Source organism: Wasmannia auropunctata, unplaced genomic scaffold (assembly GCF_000956235.1).
Source record: "Wasmannia auropunctata unplaced genomic scaffold, wasmannia.A_1.0 LD336055.1, whole genome shotgun sequence".
Taxonomy (NCBI): Eukaryota; Metazoa; Arthropoda; class Insecta; order Hymenoptera; family Formicidae; genus Wasmannia; species Wasmannia auropunctata.
The window spans coordinates 877,099-893,122 of NW_012026835.1; the positions used below are offsets into that span (position 1 = coordinate 877,099).

The 16,024-nt window shown below is 36.0% G+C and overlaps 5 protein-coding genes across 13 annotated transcripts; 2 read left to right on the forward strand and 3 right to left on the reverse strand.

The window, feature by feature from the left end:
• The first annotated feature begins 84 nt into the window (after nt 1–84).
• On the forward strand, nt 85–1,846 carry LOC105450792 (chromobox protein homolog 1-like). 5 transcript variants are annotated; one of them, XM_011690810.1, is made up of 4 exons: nt 85–249; nt 916–1,025; nt 1,111–1,354; nt 1,493–1,846. In XM_011690810.1, the coding sequence occupies exons 2-4, from the start codon at nt 930–932 to the stop codon at nt 1,714–1,716; spliced, it is 564 nt and encodes a 187-aa protein (XP_011689112.1). In that variant the 5' UTR covers nt 85–249; nt 916–929; the 3' UTR covers nt 1,717–1,846. The 5 variants fall into 5 exon arrangements, with proteins under 5 accessions (XP_011689112.1, XP_011689114.1, XP_011689109.1 ...); XM_011690812.1 differs by lacking the exon at nt 85–249 and adding an exon at nt 393–416; XM_011690807.1 differs by lacking the exon at nt 85–249 and adding an exon at nt 451–580.
• Nucleotides 1,847–2,461: 615 nt separating this feature from the next.
• LOC105450790 (CCAAT/enhancer-binding protein zeta) lies at nt 2,462–6,408 on the reverse strand. 3 transcript variants are annotated; one of them, XM_011690806.1, is made up of 5 exons: nt 6,272–6,408; nt 4,797–5,940; nt 4,108–4,705; nt 3,625–4,047; nt 2,462–3,478 (listed from the first exon to the last, which is right to left on the reverse strand). In XM_011690806.1, the coding sequence occupies exons 2-5, from the start codon at nt 5,922–5,924 to the stop codon at nt 2,952–2,954; spliced, it is 2,676 nt and encodes an 891-aa protein (XP_011689108.1). In that variant the 5' UTR covers nt 5,925–5,940; nt 6,272–6,408; the 3' UTR covers nt 2,462–2,951. The 3 variants fall into 3 exon arrangements, with proteins under 3 accessions (XP_011689108.1, XP_011689107.1, XP_011689106.1); XM_011690805.1 differs by having other exon boundaries at nt 6,226–6,408; XM_011690804.1 differs by having other exon boundaries at nt 6,090–6,408.
• A 391-nt stretch (nt 6,409–6,799) lies between these two features.
• LOC105450789 (sphingolipid delta(4)-desaturase DES1) lies at nt 6,800–9,708 on the reverse strand. Of its 3 annotated transcripts, none has more exons than XM_011690803.1 (7): nt 9,499–9,708; nt 9,225–9,312; nt 8,455–8,631; nt 8,181–8,320; nt 7,858–8,071; nt 7,563–7,774; nt 6,800–7,480 (listed from the first exon to the last, which is right to left on the reverse strand). In XM_011690803.1, exons 2-7 carry the CDS (start codon nt 9,304–9,306, stop codon nt 7,340–7,342), a joined length of 966 nt encoding a protein of 321 aa, XP_011689105.1. In that variant the 5' UTR covers nt 9,307–9,312; nt 9,499–9,708; the 3' UTR covers nt 6,800–7,339. The 3 variants fall into 3 exon arrangements, with proteins under 3 accessions (XP_011689105.1, XP_011689103.1, XP_011689104.1); XM_011690801.1 differs by having other exon boundaries at nt 9,434–9,708; XM_011690802.1 differs by having other exon boundaries at nt 9,503–9,707.
• A 1,081-nt stretch (nt 9,709–10,789) lies between these two features.
• Nucleotides 10,790–11,831, forward strand: LOC105450794 (protein BUD31 homolog). The gene is made up of 4 exons (XM_011690814.1): nt 10,790–10,996; nt 11,092–11,214; nt 11,307–11,531; nt 11,740–11,831. The coding sequence occupies exons 1-3, from the start codon at nt 10,903–10,905 to the stop codon at nt 11,522–11,524; spliced, it is 435 nt and encodes a 144-aa protein (XP_011689116.1). The 5' UTR covers nt 10,790–10,902; the 3' UTR covers nt 11,525–11,531; nt 11,740–11,831.
• LOC105450793 lies at nt 11,515–16,012 on the reverse strand. The gene is made up of 8 exons (XM_011690813.1): nt 15,821–16,012; nt 15,072–15,337; nt 13,708–14,945; nt 13,185–13,614; nt 12,808–13,097; nt 12,306–12,721; nt 12,045–12,172; nt 11,515–11,974 (listed from the first exon to the last, which is right to left on the reverse strand). Exons 2-8 carry the CDS (start codon nt 15,324–15,326, stop codon nt 11,639–11,641), a joined length of 3,093 nt encoding a protein of 1,030 aa, XP_011689115.1. The 5' UTR covers nt 15,327–15,337; nt 15,821–16,012; the 3' UTR covers nt 11,515–11,638.
• Nucleotides 16,013–16,024: the final 12 nt, after the last annotated feature.

Genomic DNA, 16,024 nt, shown 5'->3' on the forward strand with positions numbered 1-16,024 from the left:
TGCAGCTGTCTCAGACGCGAAAAGTACTAGAAAAATGTAGGGCAGCCATTATTGCTACGCAGCGATTTTCAAGCTGACAGTTTGGGCAACCTGACACTTTTCGCGGCAACGCGTACCGCGCGCACGACTCGCACGATTTCAGGCAGTTTCAGGTTCAGATGCCTGCGGATGCCTTGATAGACGCTTGAATTAAACGAAGAGAGAGTGTTAAGAATAGGCAAGAGATTCAAGTTAGACGTAGAAACTCAGGTGAGTCCCTGCGTTTTGGAGTACAGTCTCGAAGTCGCAAGTCACGCGCACAGGACAGGCGGTTCCTACGACTCCGAAAAAGAGAGGAGGAGGAGCACCGGCGAAACGCGTCGTCGCCGCCGCCATCTTGAACCAAACCGCCGAGCCACGGTCGATCTTGCGATATTGTAATTTCCACGCGTCCTCGCCCGCGCATAATGACTCCTCGTTCGCGTCTCACTCGCCCGCCGTTATTCTGATTCGCGTCACGGCACCCGTTACGCGATGGATGCGAAGCGAACGCGCATCACGCCACGCCGTACCGCGCCACGCCGCGGCGCCGGTACCACCGGTTCGCATCTCTGCGTAGTTTCTCCTTTCTTTTGTTTTTACAATTCCAAGCGTGCGATCCGAGAGAAGCCTGTCGTATTCTTACGTGACAAACGAAAGAACGACAATCCCTTGCTTTGACGTCTACTCGATTAAATCTCATTGCCTATTCTATTGGCCTCTGTTTGCCTCTAGTTTCGATTGATCTCGTTCGTACCCTTGTATAAGCCTAAGCTTCCAATTCTCTTTTATTTCTAATATTTATTTATTTCTAATAAAATATCTCTTTTTACGTACGATTTTTCAGTTTTTATAAGTATTTACGAAGAGAGACTTATTTAGTTTTCACATTTGCAGACGATAAGGTCACAATGAGTAAAATAAAGGAATCTCCTCCAACTGACAACGAGACGGAAGAGGAATTCAGCGTTGAAAAAGTTCTGGACAGAAGAGTCGTAAAGGGAAAAGTACGTAAGATCTTGCTGCATGACATCTCACAACCATTAATGATTAAAGTGCATTATTTTAATTTAAAAAAAAATTGAATTACAGGTCGAATACTTCCTGAAATGGAAAGGCTATTCAAACGATGAAAATACATGGGAGCCAGAAGAAAACCTAGATTGTCCAGATCTGATCGCCCAGTTTGAAGAACAGCGCAAGAAGAAAGAAGCAGCTGCTTCTGGAAAACGACATGAAGAGAAGGAGCAGAAAAAAAGAAAGAGCAATAATACTCCGACGCCCACTCAAGTTAAGAAAAAGACAGCAGTGGAAGAAAAGAAGCTGGAAGGTAAAGGGAAGCTATCGAAAATTTTTTTCAATATATTTTGGTTTTTTTTTCTTTTCCATTTTTACCTGTGTTTCCTCGTTAAAGCGAACTAGAAGAGAAATTTAGAATGTCAATCTATTTGCAAATATGCTTTTCATTTTATAGGATTCGATAGAAATCTGGAACCCGAACGTATTATTGGCGCCACAGATTCCAGCGGCGAGCTGATGTTTTTAATGAAGTGGAAGGGGACGGATGATGCAGACCTGGTACCCGCGCGCATCGCTAACGAGAAATGCCCTCAGATTGTAATCAAATTTTACGAAGAACGACTCACGTGGCACAGCCCAGCTCACGATGAGGACTCGACGAAACCTGACCTAGAGTAGCATATAACGTTCCTTCATGATTTATTTTTATCATCGCAAAGTATTCCACTGTAACAATTATCTTATTAATTACGAGTTTTCTAACTTTTGTAGGTAAGAAATAAATATATAAAACATTTTTCGAACCTCATTGATAGGAATAAGTAAGGTAGAAAGAATTGAAGGAAGTAAAAACAAAAAAAGAAAGCTACGTTACTGTTCGCACAGTGTCACTAATTGATAATTCTATTTTTGAAGTTTAAAAATGTAATTTTAAATAATTATATAATTCTTCATTGACATGTAAAAATCTTACTTCACAGGTATCTTCAAACATATATTTCACATTAAAAATATTTGTATGCTTTCAGCACAGGTTCTTTCTAATTGCTAAATTATTGGTTTTTTTCATGTGTATCACACGGTTATATAAAATATTGTTGCACTAGTATCAGAGCTATCTGCTATTTTAACTACAATTTTAACAAGAGATAGATTTAAAGTTCAAGTAAATAAATAAAAGCACAAGTTAAAATAGTATTTATGTATCACATAGAATCATTTTAATTATTGGCAAAGAATTAAAAAACAATGCAAAGAAAATTGATTTTTTGCATAATATTTGATTGGCTGAAAAATATTTCAGCCATTAGATACAAGACTGCTAGCTGAATTGCAACTATTCAAAGTTTGTCAACAGAAAAAGTGTGAAATCTGTATTTGTGCACAAATAATACTCGAGTTCTTGTTCAAATTGTTCATTTTCTTTTTTTTTTGTCATGTTACTGAAGAGAATATGCAAAAACACATTAAATGAAATTAATATACTTAAAAGCACAATATAAGAATAAGTCCTGAAGAAATCAATTATGTTTGATATTATTTGCTTATATTAATTTATCTATTAAACATGTAAAATTAATTTGATATTTTTCTTATTCACATTTAAAACATTGCATTGCATTAACCTAAATCACCTTGTACCAAAAACAAAATTCACATTAATGAGAGAAATGTGTTAAAAATAAATTGTTAATCGCAATAACGAATGTATAAGCGAAATGTATTTGTAATGGCGGACATATCCTAAATTTCACGAGAAGACAAGTGCTTTTATATAAATACTAATAACATTTATTATACGTTTTATTTCATATTGTTTATAGTATTTCCTTCAAATTAAAATAGACATTGGAAAGAAAAGTTGACATTGTAATGAAATGTAAAATTGTCTATGAAATGCGTTTATCACATATTCATCGTTTGAATTTTTTAACCCGATTATTGTTAGACGATTGAACGAACTTTCGCTTCTTCCCAAATGATCCTTTCATCCGTTGATGCCGTTTTATTTCCCAATCTATCTGCTTAGCGCTAGCACCGTCACTACTGCTAAAAACGTTACTACCACCATGCTTTCCCCTCGTTTTATTTTCTTCCTCCAACATCTCAGCGAATTTTTCTGCCGATACGAATATACTGCTATCGATCCCTTTTTTCTTTTCCTTGTTTCTCGGAACCTTCGCATTCAGCTTTTTATTCAAACTCGAAATTAATTCGTCGTCTACAGTCTCGTCGTCCTCGGAACCGTTAAACTCCATATCGCTCAGATTTTCATCATCTATGTCTGTAAGATCGATATCGCTCAGATCTTGCAAGTCGTCATCTTCATCCGCGACATCTTCATCAAGATCTTCGGATGCATCATTCATATCGTCATCGGATTGACTGATGTTATCTTCGTTATCCTCGTCCTCATCGTCAGAATCTTCATTTGCTTTACCTGTTACAAATGTCATTAGTAGTAAGGTATATTGTTCATAGTTCCTAGACAAAACACTGCGGAAAACTCGAGCAGATTTTTTTTTATTATAAATGAATCAGCAAAACCCATCTCATATAAATTTATGTGCAAAAATATCATGTTACCTTTCTTCTTCCTAGGTAGAATATCCGCCGCGATATCTAAATCGTCGAAATCTTGGGCAGCGCCCATACGATCCAACATGTCATTGAACTCTTCGCTGTTAACGCTGTTTGCATCTTCATCATCTTCGTCATCGTCTTCTTTCTTGTCACGCTTCTTGACCTCGTCCTTCTGCTTCAAATATCGATATAAAAATAACTCGTCTACCGGTATTCGCTCCTCCCTTTCGTCGAGATACGCTGCGCTATCGACCGGAAGGGCCCGTATACCCTTAGGTGTGTATCCGGCGCGTTGCGCCAAGGGATCGTTCTTTTTCTGCACCCTCTTGTCCTCCAACTTTTTCGGATTCTTAAAGACGTACCGATCCAAAAATCGAATTAATGTCAGATCCTCCAAAGGATCGCCTGTGTACTCGATGGATTTTCCTGTAAAAATATAAAACATTTTATAAATAGTAAACGATATCGAAAGTTAAAAATCTGTACCTTGAATGATCTGATTCGCGAATAAAGCGACGCTCGGATGGAAATGCCTAGACAATGCTTCAAGCTCAGCGTTGAGCCCTTTTGTTGCACCCGCATACAAAGGATTTCGGCAAAAAGGATCATAAGACTTTGTATCTTGCATCTCAACTTTTACATCGATCTCTTTTTTCACATCAGGCTTTGTTTCGGCATCTGCGCCAATCGTGATATTCGATATCATAATGGAGTCTTCATTTTCTACTACACTAACGTCTTCCGTATCCGATGAGATATCGTTTACTTCACACACGTCATTTTCGACTTTAATAGCTTTATGTGATTCGAGAAACATATGTTTTAGATCTTTGCGTCCTTGAAGAATTTTGGAGACAATGTATAACATGGCACATGCCATATTCGGTGAAAAATAGAGTATAATTTGCAAGATTCTTTTGATAAAAGCGTACAAACGTAGTATGCTTTGATCTCTCTGAAGAACTCGATATAACAAGTTAAGAAACACCGCATGTTTATTCGCTACTCCTATTTGCCGATCTAACAGCTTCTTGTAAAAGGCCGAATAAAATCGGTTCGCCTGAGACTCATCTTTGCCTGTTATCTGAAAAGGCAATTGCTTTCTTTAGACAAGCTGGAAACATAAATATTCAATACACAAACATTGTTTGCAAATAATATTCCATGATACTTACTTGATGTAACAAGCTGAGTGCATTGAGAGAGACATTAAACGACCCAAGGTGTACCACTTTGTAGATGGAATCAATGTGTTCATTTAATATCTTCGAGTCTATTTTGGCAAAAGGATACGCTCTATTGACGCCCATTAGAATTGCTGCCATCATTCTACTGTCGGGTTCCCCTTTCTTCAAGCACGCTTTGAAAAATGCAAAGTACACTTCTATCAGTGTAGCAGCTGCTCCTTCGTCGTTTCTATCCAAGACGTATTGCGCTAACAGACATATAGCGTAATACTGAGTACGCTGGCTCACGTTTTTTCTAAATAGCAATTTCTCAATTTCGCGCAAGACTACGAGCTTCATATTTGGATGCTCATGCAATAATTTATTGATACAAAATACAGCCTTGGAGCCGACCTTACTGCTCGGATCACCAATTTTATTCACAAGTAGCTCCAGCAACTTGTGCTCCTGCTCGGCGTTACCCACCAACAGATCGGCCATCGCCGATATCGCTTTCTCACGATTTGTATCTACCGTATCAGAGGCCACCGAGGACAAATTCAGAACAAAACGTTCGTACTGCTCGCGCAGTTGATCCTCAAAGTACCAGTGCGCCAACAATCTATTCCTAGCGGCGTTCGTCCTAACGATGGAATCCGATCCATTCTCCGCATCGAGCCTGTCCAAATCCTGTTCTTCTAATTTCAATAATTTGAATTCAGGGTGCAACAGATCGGTCAGGAAGAGTTCTTTCAACGACGCGATAATCATGCCACATTGATTGTGCTTGGCGCCCCGCACCTGGGATACCAGGGACACCAGACGACCGAGATTACATTTCGGATTATCCTGCACCAGCACTATACTGGCTGCTACCTTATCCGAGGTGGTGCCCCGTTGCAGTGCCGTTTTCAACCACTTTGTCTCCGAGTCGTGCGATCTGGATTGCTTCGACTGAAAGGCGGCGGTCTCCGCGTCCAGATACTTCTTCCCCTCATCCCTTAAATGCAGAACGTCGGCCTCGGATTTGGAGTGCTTGCAAGGTCTTTCCGCCTTCTGATATTCCTCGTACCACTTCTGTCTAACGCCAGTGGTGGTTTCACCAGTGGTGAAATTATCATTGAATCCTTTCTTCATCTTCTAAGAAAAAATTCTGAAATTTTTTAAAACTTCAATAAATACGTGCACTTGAATACATGACGCAGTATTCTAATATTTATTATAAAATAATACGTGTAATTGCTGTCACTGATTCAAAACGTAAAATAATATGTAACTTATTAGAAAGATCCCAATGCTTACATGATTAACCTTAAAATCATTAATAATTCTTTTCTAACAAAGGTTAGGTTTTCTGTTTAGATCATTTAACTTGAACATGCAAATATTTAGTAAAAATATATTTTGTATACAAAACGTAGACGATTTATTCACGTACTTAACAAACGTTAAATGTTTTTACATATTTTTCTCAAAATTCTAACCATGCAATCACATATGTAGGATGCTCTTTAAAAAGCATGGGCGAACTTTAACGCCATCTGTTTATCTTTTTAAATAAAGATAGATTTCTGGATTAAAATTACACGAGAACCGCGCCAATTTAAACTTGCATTTTTATCTTGTACATCCTCTCATGCTGTATATTTATTGGAAAACGATCAGTATATAACAAGCTTTTGGTATAAAATAAAACAAAATGAAGATTACTTGGCATAATCTTCTATATACATTCTGTTTCAATGTTCTTAAATTTATTGGAAAATATACAGTTATTCAATGAATAATCTGTGTATATCATATTAATTCATATTTCATTAAAGCGATATATATATAATTTTATATTATATGGCATATATCACGCGTTTCTCAGTAGATCTGACTTTTCGCTAACAATGTGATATATCGAAGTATAGAGTATATTCTTGCATCACAGATCCCCTTTACTCTGTAAGATACACAGAGCTTTTAACTAATGCAGATTAAATTGTTCCGGGAAAAATTATATCCAATTTTCATGAGCTAACATTTAATTGAAAGTTTTGTATTCTGTACAATCACATCAAGATAGAACTTTAATGGTATTAGTATTATAAAATTGTAATTAATTTAGATATTATATATTAGATAAAATAAAAATGATAGCCAGTTTCAGTTGATCAAAATTGCATTAGAATGCCCATTTTTCTACTTTATTGAACAGAAAAGAATACTGCATATTAACTGACACGAATAATTAATCAAAAGTTATTCGCAGTGACTAGAAATAAGATTCAAAATTTTCATGAGACGAGAACAACTTAATAGAAGAATTGAAAAATTTTGCTTGCCCATAGATTATTATCTCTAAATTTTCCCTGAATTTACATTACAATGCAGGCAAATATGCTTATATACCTTTCAGCATAAGCCCTCATGTATTATCCCGAATAGCATAGCAATTTTTTAATTGTGCCATAATAAATATGCAATTCTGCTTAGCAATATGCAGAAATGATAATGTATAAATCTTATTTGATATATTCTTAAAAAAGCTAAGAAGCTTAGAAAATCTATCCATCCAATCCTCGATGCCTTCTCTTCGTTCTTGCATATGGTCCAATTTCAGGATCCACCACGAAATCGTACAAAACAGAAACCCACGAATTGTGCTGCGGCAAATTATCGTAAAATTCTGCGGCTATACGTTTTACCTATATAAAACAGTTGAAATAATAACCAATTATATATTGCTGTATAATAATCGTATCCAAACTGTAGTGAATTTTAACATACTTCTGGTAATCTCGAACCAGGCACCGCAGGAAAGTCATGATGTTCATTGTGGTATCCAACATTGAAAGTAATGAAATTTAGAGGGCCATAATAACTGTATGTCTCAAAACCTTTTCTGTACATATAATGTTCCGATATAAAATGTCCTGCCACCGGATGCAATCCCATTGCCAGAAGAGACCCAATAATCAGATAAAACAATACTTTACCGCCTAAAAATCAGATTTTATTTATTAAATTTCACAATTACACTAATTTATATTATTAATTGTGTTTTTGAAATTTTGAAACTTACCAAAAAAGTACCAAAGTAAGCCATCAAACGTCAATTGTATAACTACATTTATATACTCAAGGGAAGTTGGTATTTTTGGATACGCTACAAAAGGTCGGAATGCATAGAAAAATGGTTGTAATAGTATCCAACAGAATTTCCCAAAAGTTGTACAAAATAATTTCGCCTCTAATAATGTTGGCAAGTCTGTATCTAATTTTTCATCTCCCTGATACTAAAAGTGTAACAAATATATTTTATAAATATAATTAAAAATATAACATTACTAGATGAAAGATAATTCACAACTTTTACTATAAATTTTTATTGCTTGCAATACTCACACGATGGTGTTCGAGATGATATTTTTTAAAACTGATTGATATCGGTATTCCTATTGGCAGATTTGCAAAAAAGCCAAACAGTCGATTAGCCATAGGCCTGGCATGTCCAAAGGCAAGATTATGAGCTATCTCATGTATCGCTGTAAAGCAAGATGTAACAAAATTTAACATAATACATATGTCAGAAATGTTAATGTATTAAAATCAGGATATGTGCATAATACATGTTAAATTGTGGCTTTACTGCATTAATGAAAATTAAATGTGTACGTACCAAGCATAAGAGAATGATTTATCACACCTCCAAAACAGTATGTTAATAGCAAAAGTTTTGGATAACTCAAATCTTTAACGATAAACAACGATAGAAACTGCACTAATACCATTCCAGTGACAATCCATTTGAAATTTGGATCATAGCCAAACAACTGCTTAATTTCTGGATATTTCTCTGAAATAGAAAATATTATTTGTAAGAGAAACATTTAAAAACTGACAATTAAATAAATCATAGTACTATATATCATTCAAACTAAAATATAAAATATCAATCTTTCATATTTTTTAAATATATGTGACTTTACTATAGAATTTATAAAATTTGATAAACTGCATATGAAAAGCAAAATATATTTATTTCTCAAATATTATCATAATTAGACAAATTTGTCTAATTTTTCTTGTCATACATTATAAATTGTTACAATATCAAATAGCTGCAATAAACTGATATTAAGTATATCCTAAAAATAATACTTAATATTTTAAACAATGAATTAAAGATATTGTATATAAGTTCAGTTAATGTTTCGCGATACTGCTTTCGTATATATCCAAATCAAAGTGTTTTTATCACAAAGATAACCGATCAGAAGATAGTTTTCAGAATAGGCGTGGTTCACGTGTCTAGCCTTTCAAAATTTAGCTCTTAGCTTTAGAACTAACCTCATATTCCACGAGAGCGGTTTTCAAATATTTACATCAAAAATAATTGTCATAAATAAATATCGATCATGCAACCAGGACTCCCGGCGATTGTCATACCTAGAATTATTTTACGCCGCGCGGCATGCGGCTCCTCGGTGTAGACCCACTCGAAATCCGTCCTCGATACTCGCTGGCCCATTTTTCCCTGACAGTTTTCGTACAAAAGGCAAAGTTGAAATTAATCCTGATTAATTCCGACGATGGATAGTAGAGCCGAGTGGCATCGTCAACAAGACAAGAAGTAAACACGCGCTACGTATACACACCCTTGAACTCTGCGACTCGTCACATTACCTAATAATTGCCGGTATTTTTTTCTTGTTTTTCTTACTTGCCGTTATACAGGGTGTCCTGATACCACTCGGTATGCTCTGTTAGTCACGTATCTTGCGTTAGAATATGGATTATGGAGTCGCCCTTTTATGCTACGTTCGGCGCTCTGGCAGCGCTATGGCATCATTATCTTTATCGTTTATGAAACGTAAAATAATTAAAGACAAAATGACGTACTGATAACAGCTGATAGCACGCTCGCCGAACGTAATTAAAATGTTGCAAAATAGATAAAGACTTTAGAAAAATAAGGCAATTTTAAAATTCATTTCGATATACACGTGCCTCATAAATGCCTATAAATTCTTATATTTTTTGTCTTGTATTTTTATAAGTAAATTTGAATAAATCGAAAGAGGAGGAGGTATAAGAGGATTGCGTGGGCTATTTCATTTGTATTAATGAAGGTCCTTAAATTACCAAAGCCGCTCCGATTAATCGTCAACGATCATTTTCTTTTCTCTCGAACAAATAAAACTCAAGAGCGAAATGTCGTTCGGTGATTTCAGGACATTCTATATACGAAATTATCTGTATAAACATATATATATTTATAGTTACAACGGATGATTAATGATCTCATGTGGCACGTACGTGGTATCGCCATACGCACATACGCGGAGATAAATACTTATTTTATATTTATTCTTGCGAAATATAACTACGCAGATTCTTCAGATAACATGCAAGCACGCGTAAAAAAAAGTACTATAAAAAATGCGTGCGATAAATAATTTGTTCACTCGGACGAGCGGCAAGAAGAGCGCCCTTCCTCTTTTCCTCTTCCCTGCCTCGCTCTGGTCTCTGTCTCTCTCTCTCTCTCTCCTCTTTTTCTCCTCTTAAGATAATCGACTGGAAACGAGAGAAAAGAGAAAAAAAACAGTTAACTTATTAAAATATTTATTGGTTTCTCGCACAATTATCCCATGAAGGTATGAAGGTACCTTTTCATGCCGACGTCTCATGAATAGCACCTTATGACTCTCGGCAGCCAATAGCATGCCTGCATGAATATTTGTCCAAAGAAACAGAATAACGAATTATATTGCTGGAAATTTTGCAATAAACAATTCTGCCGGTTAAATTAATCTGTTGTTCGATTGAATAGCTTCTGTATTTTTTTATCTTTTTCTCTCTAATTATTAGATTTGTTCTTTGTAATTAAACTTTTTAGGTTAATTTTGTCTTTTTGCTCTTGACTCTCTGACGTCTAGTTACACGGTAAGTGCAGAAAGTACAACACGAAAGTGTAAATGTATACATGCTCATCATACATACTATATCATACAAGGAGTAAACGTGTGTTTGTGTAGATAGCGTGGAATAGCGTAGCGTAGCGTACTTGTGTGTCGCTGCTTTCATTTAACGCAACTTCTTGAAATATATTTATTTAACAGAAATCATGCCGAAAGTACGACGAAGCAAGAAACCGCCGCCGGATGGTTGGGAGCTAATCGAACCGACTCTGGAGGAATTGGAGCAAAAGATGCGCGAAGGTATGTGTTTGCTCTTCGTAAGGTTAGATTTAATTGCTTCGATACATACTTCGATTTCATAAGGATGCCTTAAGATGAGATTTGTTTTGTTACAGCCGAGACGGAGCCTCACGAAGGCAAGAGAAAACAGGAATCCCTGTGGCCGATATTTAAAATTCATCATCAGAAATCTCGATACATATACGACTTGTTTTACAGGAGAAAGGCGATCAGTCGCGGTAAATTAAAGTGCCATAAAGAACAATCGTCCCTTAAAAAGGATCTAAAGGATCACATTTGATAACTTTGCGCTTTTACTTATTTTCTTCAGAATTGTACGACTACTGTTTGAACGAGAATATCGCTGACAAAAACTTGATCGCCAAATGGAAGAAGGTCGGCTATGAAAACTTGTGCTGCCTGCGCTGCATTCAGACGAGAGACACGAATTTCGGCACGAACTGCATCTGCAGAGTGCCGAAGGGCAAGCTCGAGGAAGGCCGGATAGTGGAATGCATACACTGCGGCTGCAGAGGATGTTCCGGTTGAATGCGACGTAAGGCACTTTCCCTTTATTGCCACAAAATATTACATATTGTGTTTTGTGTGTTCTGTAATAAAAATAAATTGCGTATTCCCGCTCTCGATCTCGTGCGTATTTTCTCACTCGATCGTTAGACGCCACTTTTTCGGCTCTGTAAACCGGGCGGCAAGATACAGCGGCGTTTGTACGCGCCAATCATACGTGACGCATTTGTTTTCAGACTCGATATTCACTCGCAACACGTGAGCGTTTTTCCGGAAGGCAGAGATCATGATGACCGCACCGCAACGCATTCTCGGCAGGCGCATCAGTTTCTCGTCGCCGTCCATGAAGATCTTGCCTTGAGGCGTTATCATCAGCGCCGCTGCTCTTTTCAAAGAGTCGTGACCACCTTGCGGATCATAAACCAACGCGATACCTTCGTCGTCGTTTTCTTCTTGCGGAACTTCTAAAAACTGTTATGATAGGTAAATTAAAAGACGTAGACGAAAAAAATGTAAATAAAATTACATTGCGTATAATTACCTTAAATTCAATTATGTGATTTTCGTCGAATTGAGGACCTTGCGAAAACAGCGTGCTTATAGTATCTGTGACTTTCGCAGCAGTTTTATTATTGGTGATCATGTAATTCTTGTTGTCAAGTTCCCAGCCTGTAATCATTGTGATTTTTTTAATTATTACATTAATATCTCATATGAAACGCAAAAAGATTTTCAAGTATTCTTTCTCCAATCCAAAAATTATTTCAGATCGGATTTACAATCTTTAAATAACGATACATACTGTATGGTGGTATAAAAGTTCGTGTAACATGATGGACACTCATTGCGACGTTATCTGCTTGTATTCTGACTCTGAGTGTAACTGGTTTACCAACAGGTATATTTCTGATGAAGCAAAAGGTCTCGGATCCTCTGTACACCGTTTCAAACTTGCTCGATGCCGGGTCGAGAATCTCTCCGTTAGCTTTCTCTACGACAAACGTCTGTTCCTCGGCGAAGTATTCCGGATTAGTTATGTGCCATTTAACGAATAAGCCCGCTGGTCTCTCCTCGATGTTCATTATTTGAACAGGTACTGTGCGAGAGATGGATCCGAGTTTCGATATCTGCTCTACAATCTCTTCTTTGTACAATGGATTCGATGGACGATCAAAGTTTATATTTGGAAGCTCATCGGAATATGGCACTGCTGGAATCCTTCAAAATAATTTTTTAAATTTAATTTCTGTAATCTAGTAATCTCTATAAAAAAAATTCTTATATTAGAATCGCGAAATTCTCACCTGCCTATATCATTACTTGCAGACATTATCTTTCCAAATCCGTTCGCGTTGTATCGATGCGGATGCTGTAGAATACCTTCGCTCATCGATATAATATTCTGTGCATTCAGCACCTGTGCCTCTACCTCTCTTCTGCAAGCTCTCAATGGTATCAGACTCTCATGTTTGTGAATTTCAGTCTCCAGTATCAGCTGTTCACGTCTCTTATTAATCTCGTGGCACACATCATCTAACAAAGATTGAAACGTCCCGTCTATATCTTTTAAGGTTCTCATCATACTATTTTCTATCTGACAAAACAATTCCAACAATTTCCTCGTGTTAATACAATCGTCATAAAAATAAGAAACAATTTTAGTTAAAGTAAAAATATTTACCTGCTGATCAGCATTGTCGAGATCTTTCAATTGATAATCTAGTTTTACTATATATTCCTGTGTAGATTGTATAATGCCTTTGATATTTTCTTCCACATTCTGTGGCAGTACGTTTCCTTTTTGTGCCAAAGTATCTTCTACATCGAGACGCGATACGTCTGTGCTCTTTTTATCGATATTTCGTTCACATTGATTTAATTTCTTTAATGCATACATTAATCTCATCAGAAGTTCCTTCCTCGTCTTTTCATTACCGTTATCGTATATCACAGAACTCTTACTAGAAATATTTGGCGTTAATGGCTTTATTAGGTATCTGCGTAATAATTCATCATAATTGTCGATTTGCTCCAGCTCCAATTTATCTGATAGTTTTTGTTTGGTCAACGCTTCTAAAATTTGTTCCATATCTGAAAGAAAAATCAATGATTGGAATTAATATAAATAATTATTGATAATATTTAAATACGTATAATAAATATTAATATTTTGCAAATTGCATTAAACTTTTTATATTAATTACAGATATTGTGTAATTAAGTTGTGCCAAGAATATTTGGTATTGCAATCGTTAGGGCCAGCTTGAACTTCTTTTTCAGCAAAAGTTTGGGTCTGCTGATTGTTTAATATCAAGTATTTCTTCAGTCTTCCTTTTCGATATTTAGCATAATCTATTTCATTATTGCCAATTTCAGCTTCGTTTTCGTTATAATTCTTATTTGGTGTCAACAATACGCCGCTCCAATAATCTGGATCGTTATAATCGTGTAAAGACGCTTGCGTATTAATTCCTATGATTTGCCAGGAATATTTAATGCTGCACATTTTGTATGAGGATTTATTGTCCTCTGTATTATTTAATAAATCTTGCAATAAGGTATACGATGTCTGCGTGCTTGTTCCAATAACTTGCCAGGAATATTTTATTTTACAGTCATAACTCTTGCCGTTCTTCTCAGCAAATTTTATTTCACGTGTGTTGTTGGGCTCTTTTTTTGAAGGTGGCACCCAATCGTCCATTTCCCATGAATATTTAACACGACCTACAGTTTTATCCTCATTCCATCCTTGACTTTTTATTGCATTTCTCTCGTTAGCAAAATTATCATTGTCATTCTCTTTGGCTAAACTGCAATTTGTGTTAGTGGACTTCAAATGTGATTGCATAAACTGTGGAGAGTTGTCCCCTGTCAGAATATCATTTTCGTAATGTAAAACATTTATTTCATATTCGCTGTTACTAGGATGCAAATGATTCAATGCTACACCAGATGTTAATTTCTTCTTATCCGCAATGTTTGCAAATGTTTTCTTCTTTCCAATCTTGAAGCTTGACACTGATTGTGTTGACACTGTGGAGGAAGTGTCTATAATATTGTAGAACGATTGACTTGGTAATGACACAATTGGTTTGCTCGTGATACTGCTAACTGATACTTCTATCTTCGGCAAAAATGCAAACGTGTCTTCGTGCTTTGTCTGGCTTTCCTTTATCTGCGACAGATCGCACTTCCTTGATAATTTTATAGATCTTGAACTTGCCCTGTGCAAATCTTTGTCGTCTGTCAATGGTTCAAATTGCATGAACATTGTATTGGGAAAATGTAATGCATTATTTCTCTCCTTGCGAGATAATCCCTGTGATGGGTACGAGTTTTGCGAAATACTGGCTTTCTTGATGCTTGAAGAATCGATCTTGCGAAAAACAGTATGTTTCATACTTTGATTCTTGGCTGCAGTCCAATGGCTGACTCTTTTTACCTGCAGTTTCAAGTTTCAGATACAGAAAAATCAACATTTTAAACGAAAAATCTTTAGTATTTCTCAAAATTGCGTTCAAAGGAAAAGGGAAAACATATGTTTTAAGATATACAGATATTGATTGACCTCGGACGAATTTTTCAATGGATTGTATAGTATGTTCAAGGGTGGCTCCGAAAATAGTAATAGAGGATTGTTTCTATAGTTTATTTGTCGTGTTCTCGGAACGTGATCCCTGCTCTCGGGGATGGGAATGTTGCAGCTCTGCTTAAAAGGTTTTACAACAGGAATCATCACATCTCTGGTATATAGTATTACATCTGGCATTCTCTTCTGTGAATTAACTGTCAAGCGTCCTTTTATCGAAGCTGAGTCTCCCATGTTAAATGCTTCTGTAGTAAAGCATATCATACACATCAAAAGGGTATGTTTCTTAAATACATAACTACATTACTGCTTCAACAGAAATGCATCTTTCACATAACCTAATATTATAACCTCAACTCAAAACATTTCAATGTCGAGGATTAAATGTGAGATAAAAGCACAAATTTTGACTCTTTACAATATATATTATATTTTGCAAACGTAAACTCAAGATATACGATGCAAAAAACAAAAAAAATATATATATATATATCTACAGAAAAAATATAATTCGAAATTTGTTTATTTTATAACGACACACTTTATCACATATAAATTAAATTATAAGCAATATATAGTGTTAAACAAAATTACGTATGATAACGAAATTTTATAAAATTAATATATCTTTCAAAATCATGCAAATAATTTATGGTCGGAGAAAAAAAAAAGAGATCGAAAAAAATATGTCATGATATACATATGTATAATCTTGGATATATACTCACAGAATGTTAGAAATCAACCGAGATAACAAAAACCGAAAATCTGGCAAGAACGGGCGATACACGAGAGAAATTTGGACAGTAACCGCGGATGATTTTGCCGAAAAATTATGACATTTGAAACGCACGGGTAATCGCGGATCTCCACGGGCGGTGCATCTTGTCGCACTGGACTTGTTCTAAATATAACCAAAGCAGGCGTGATAT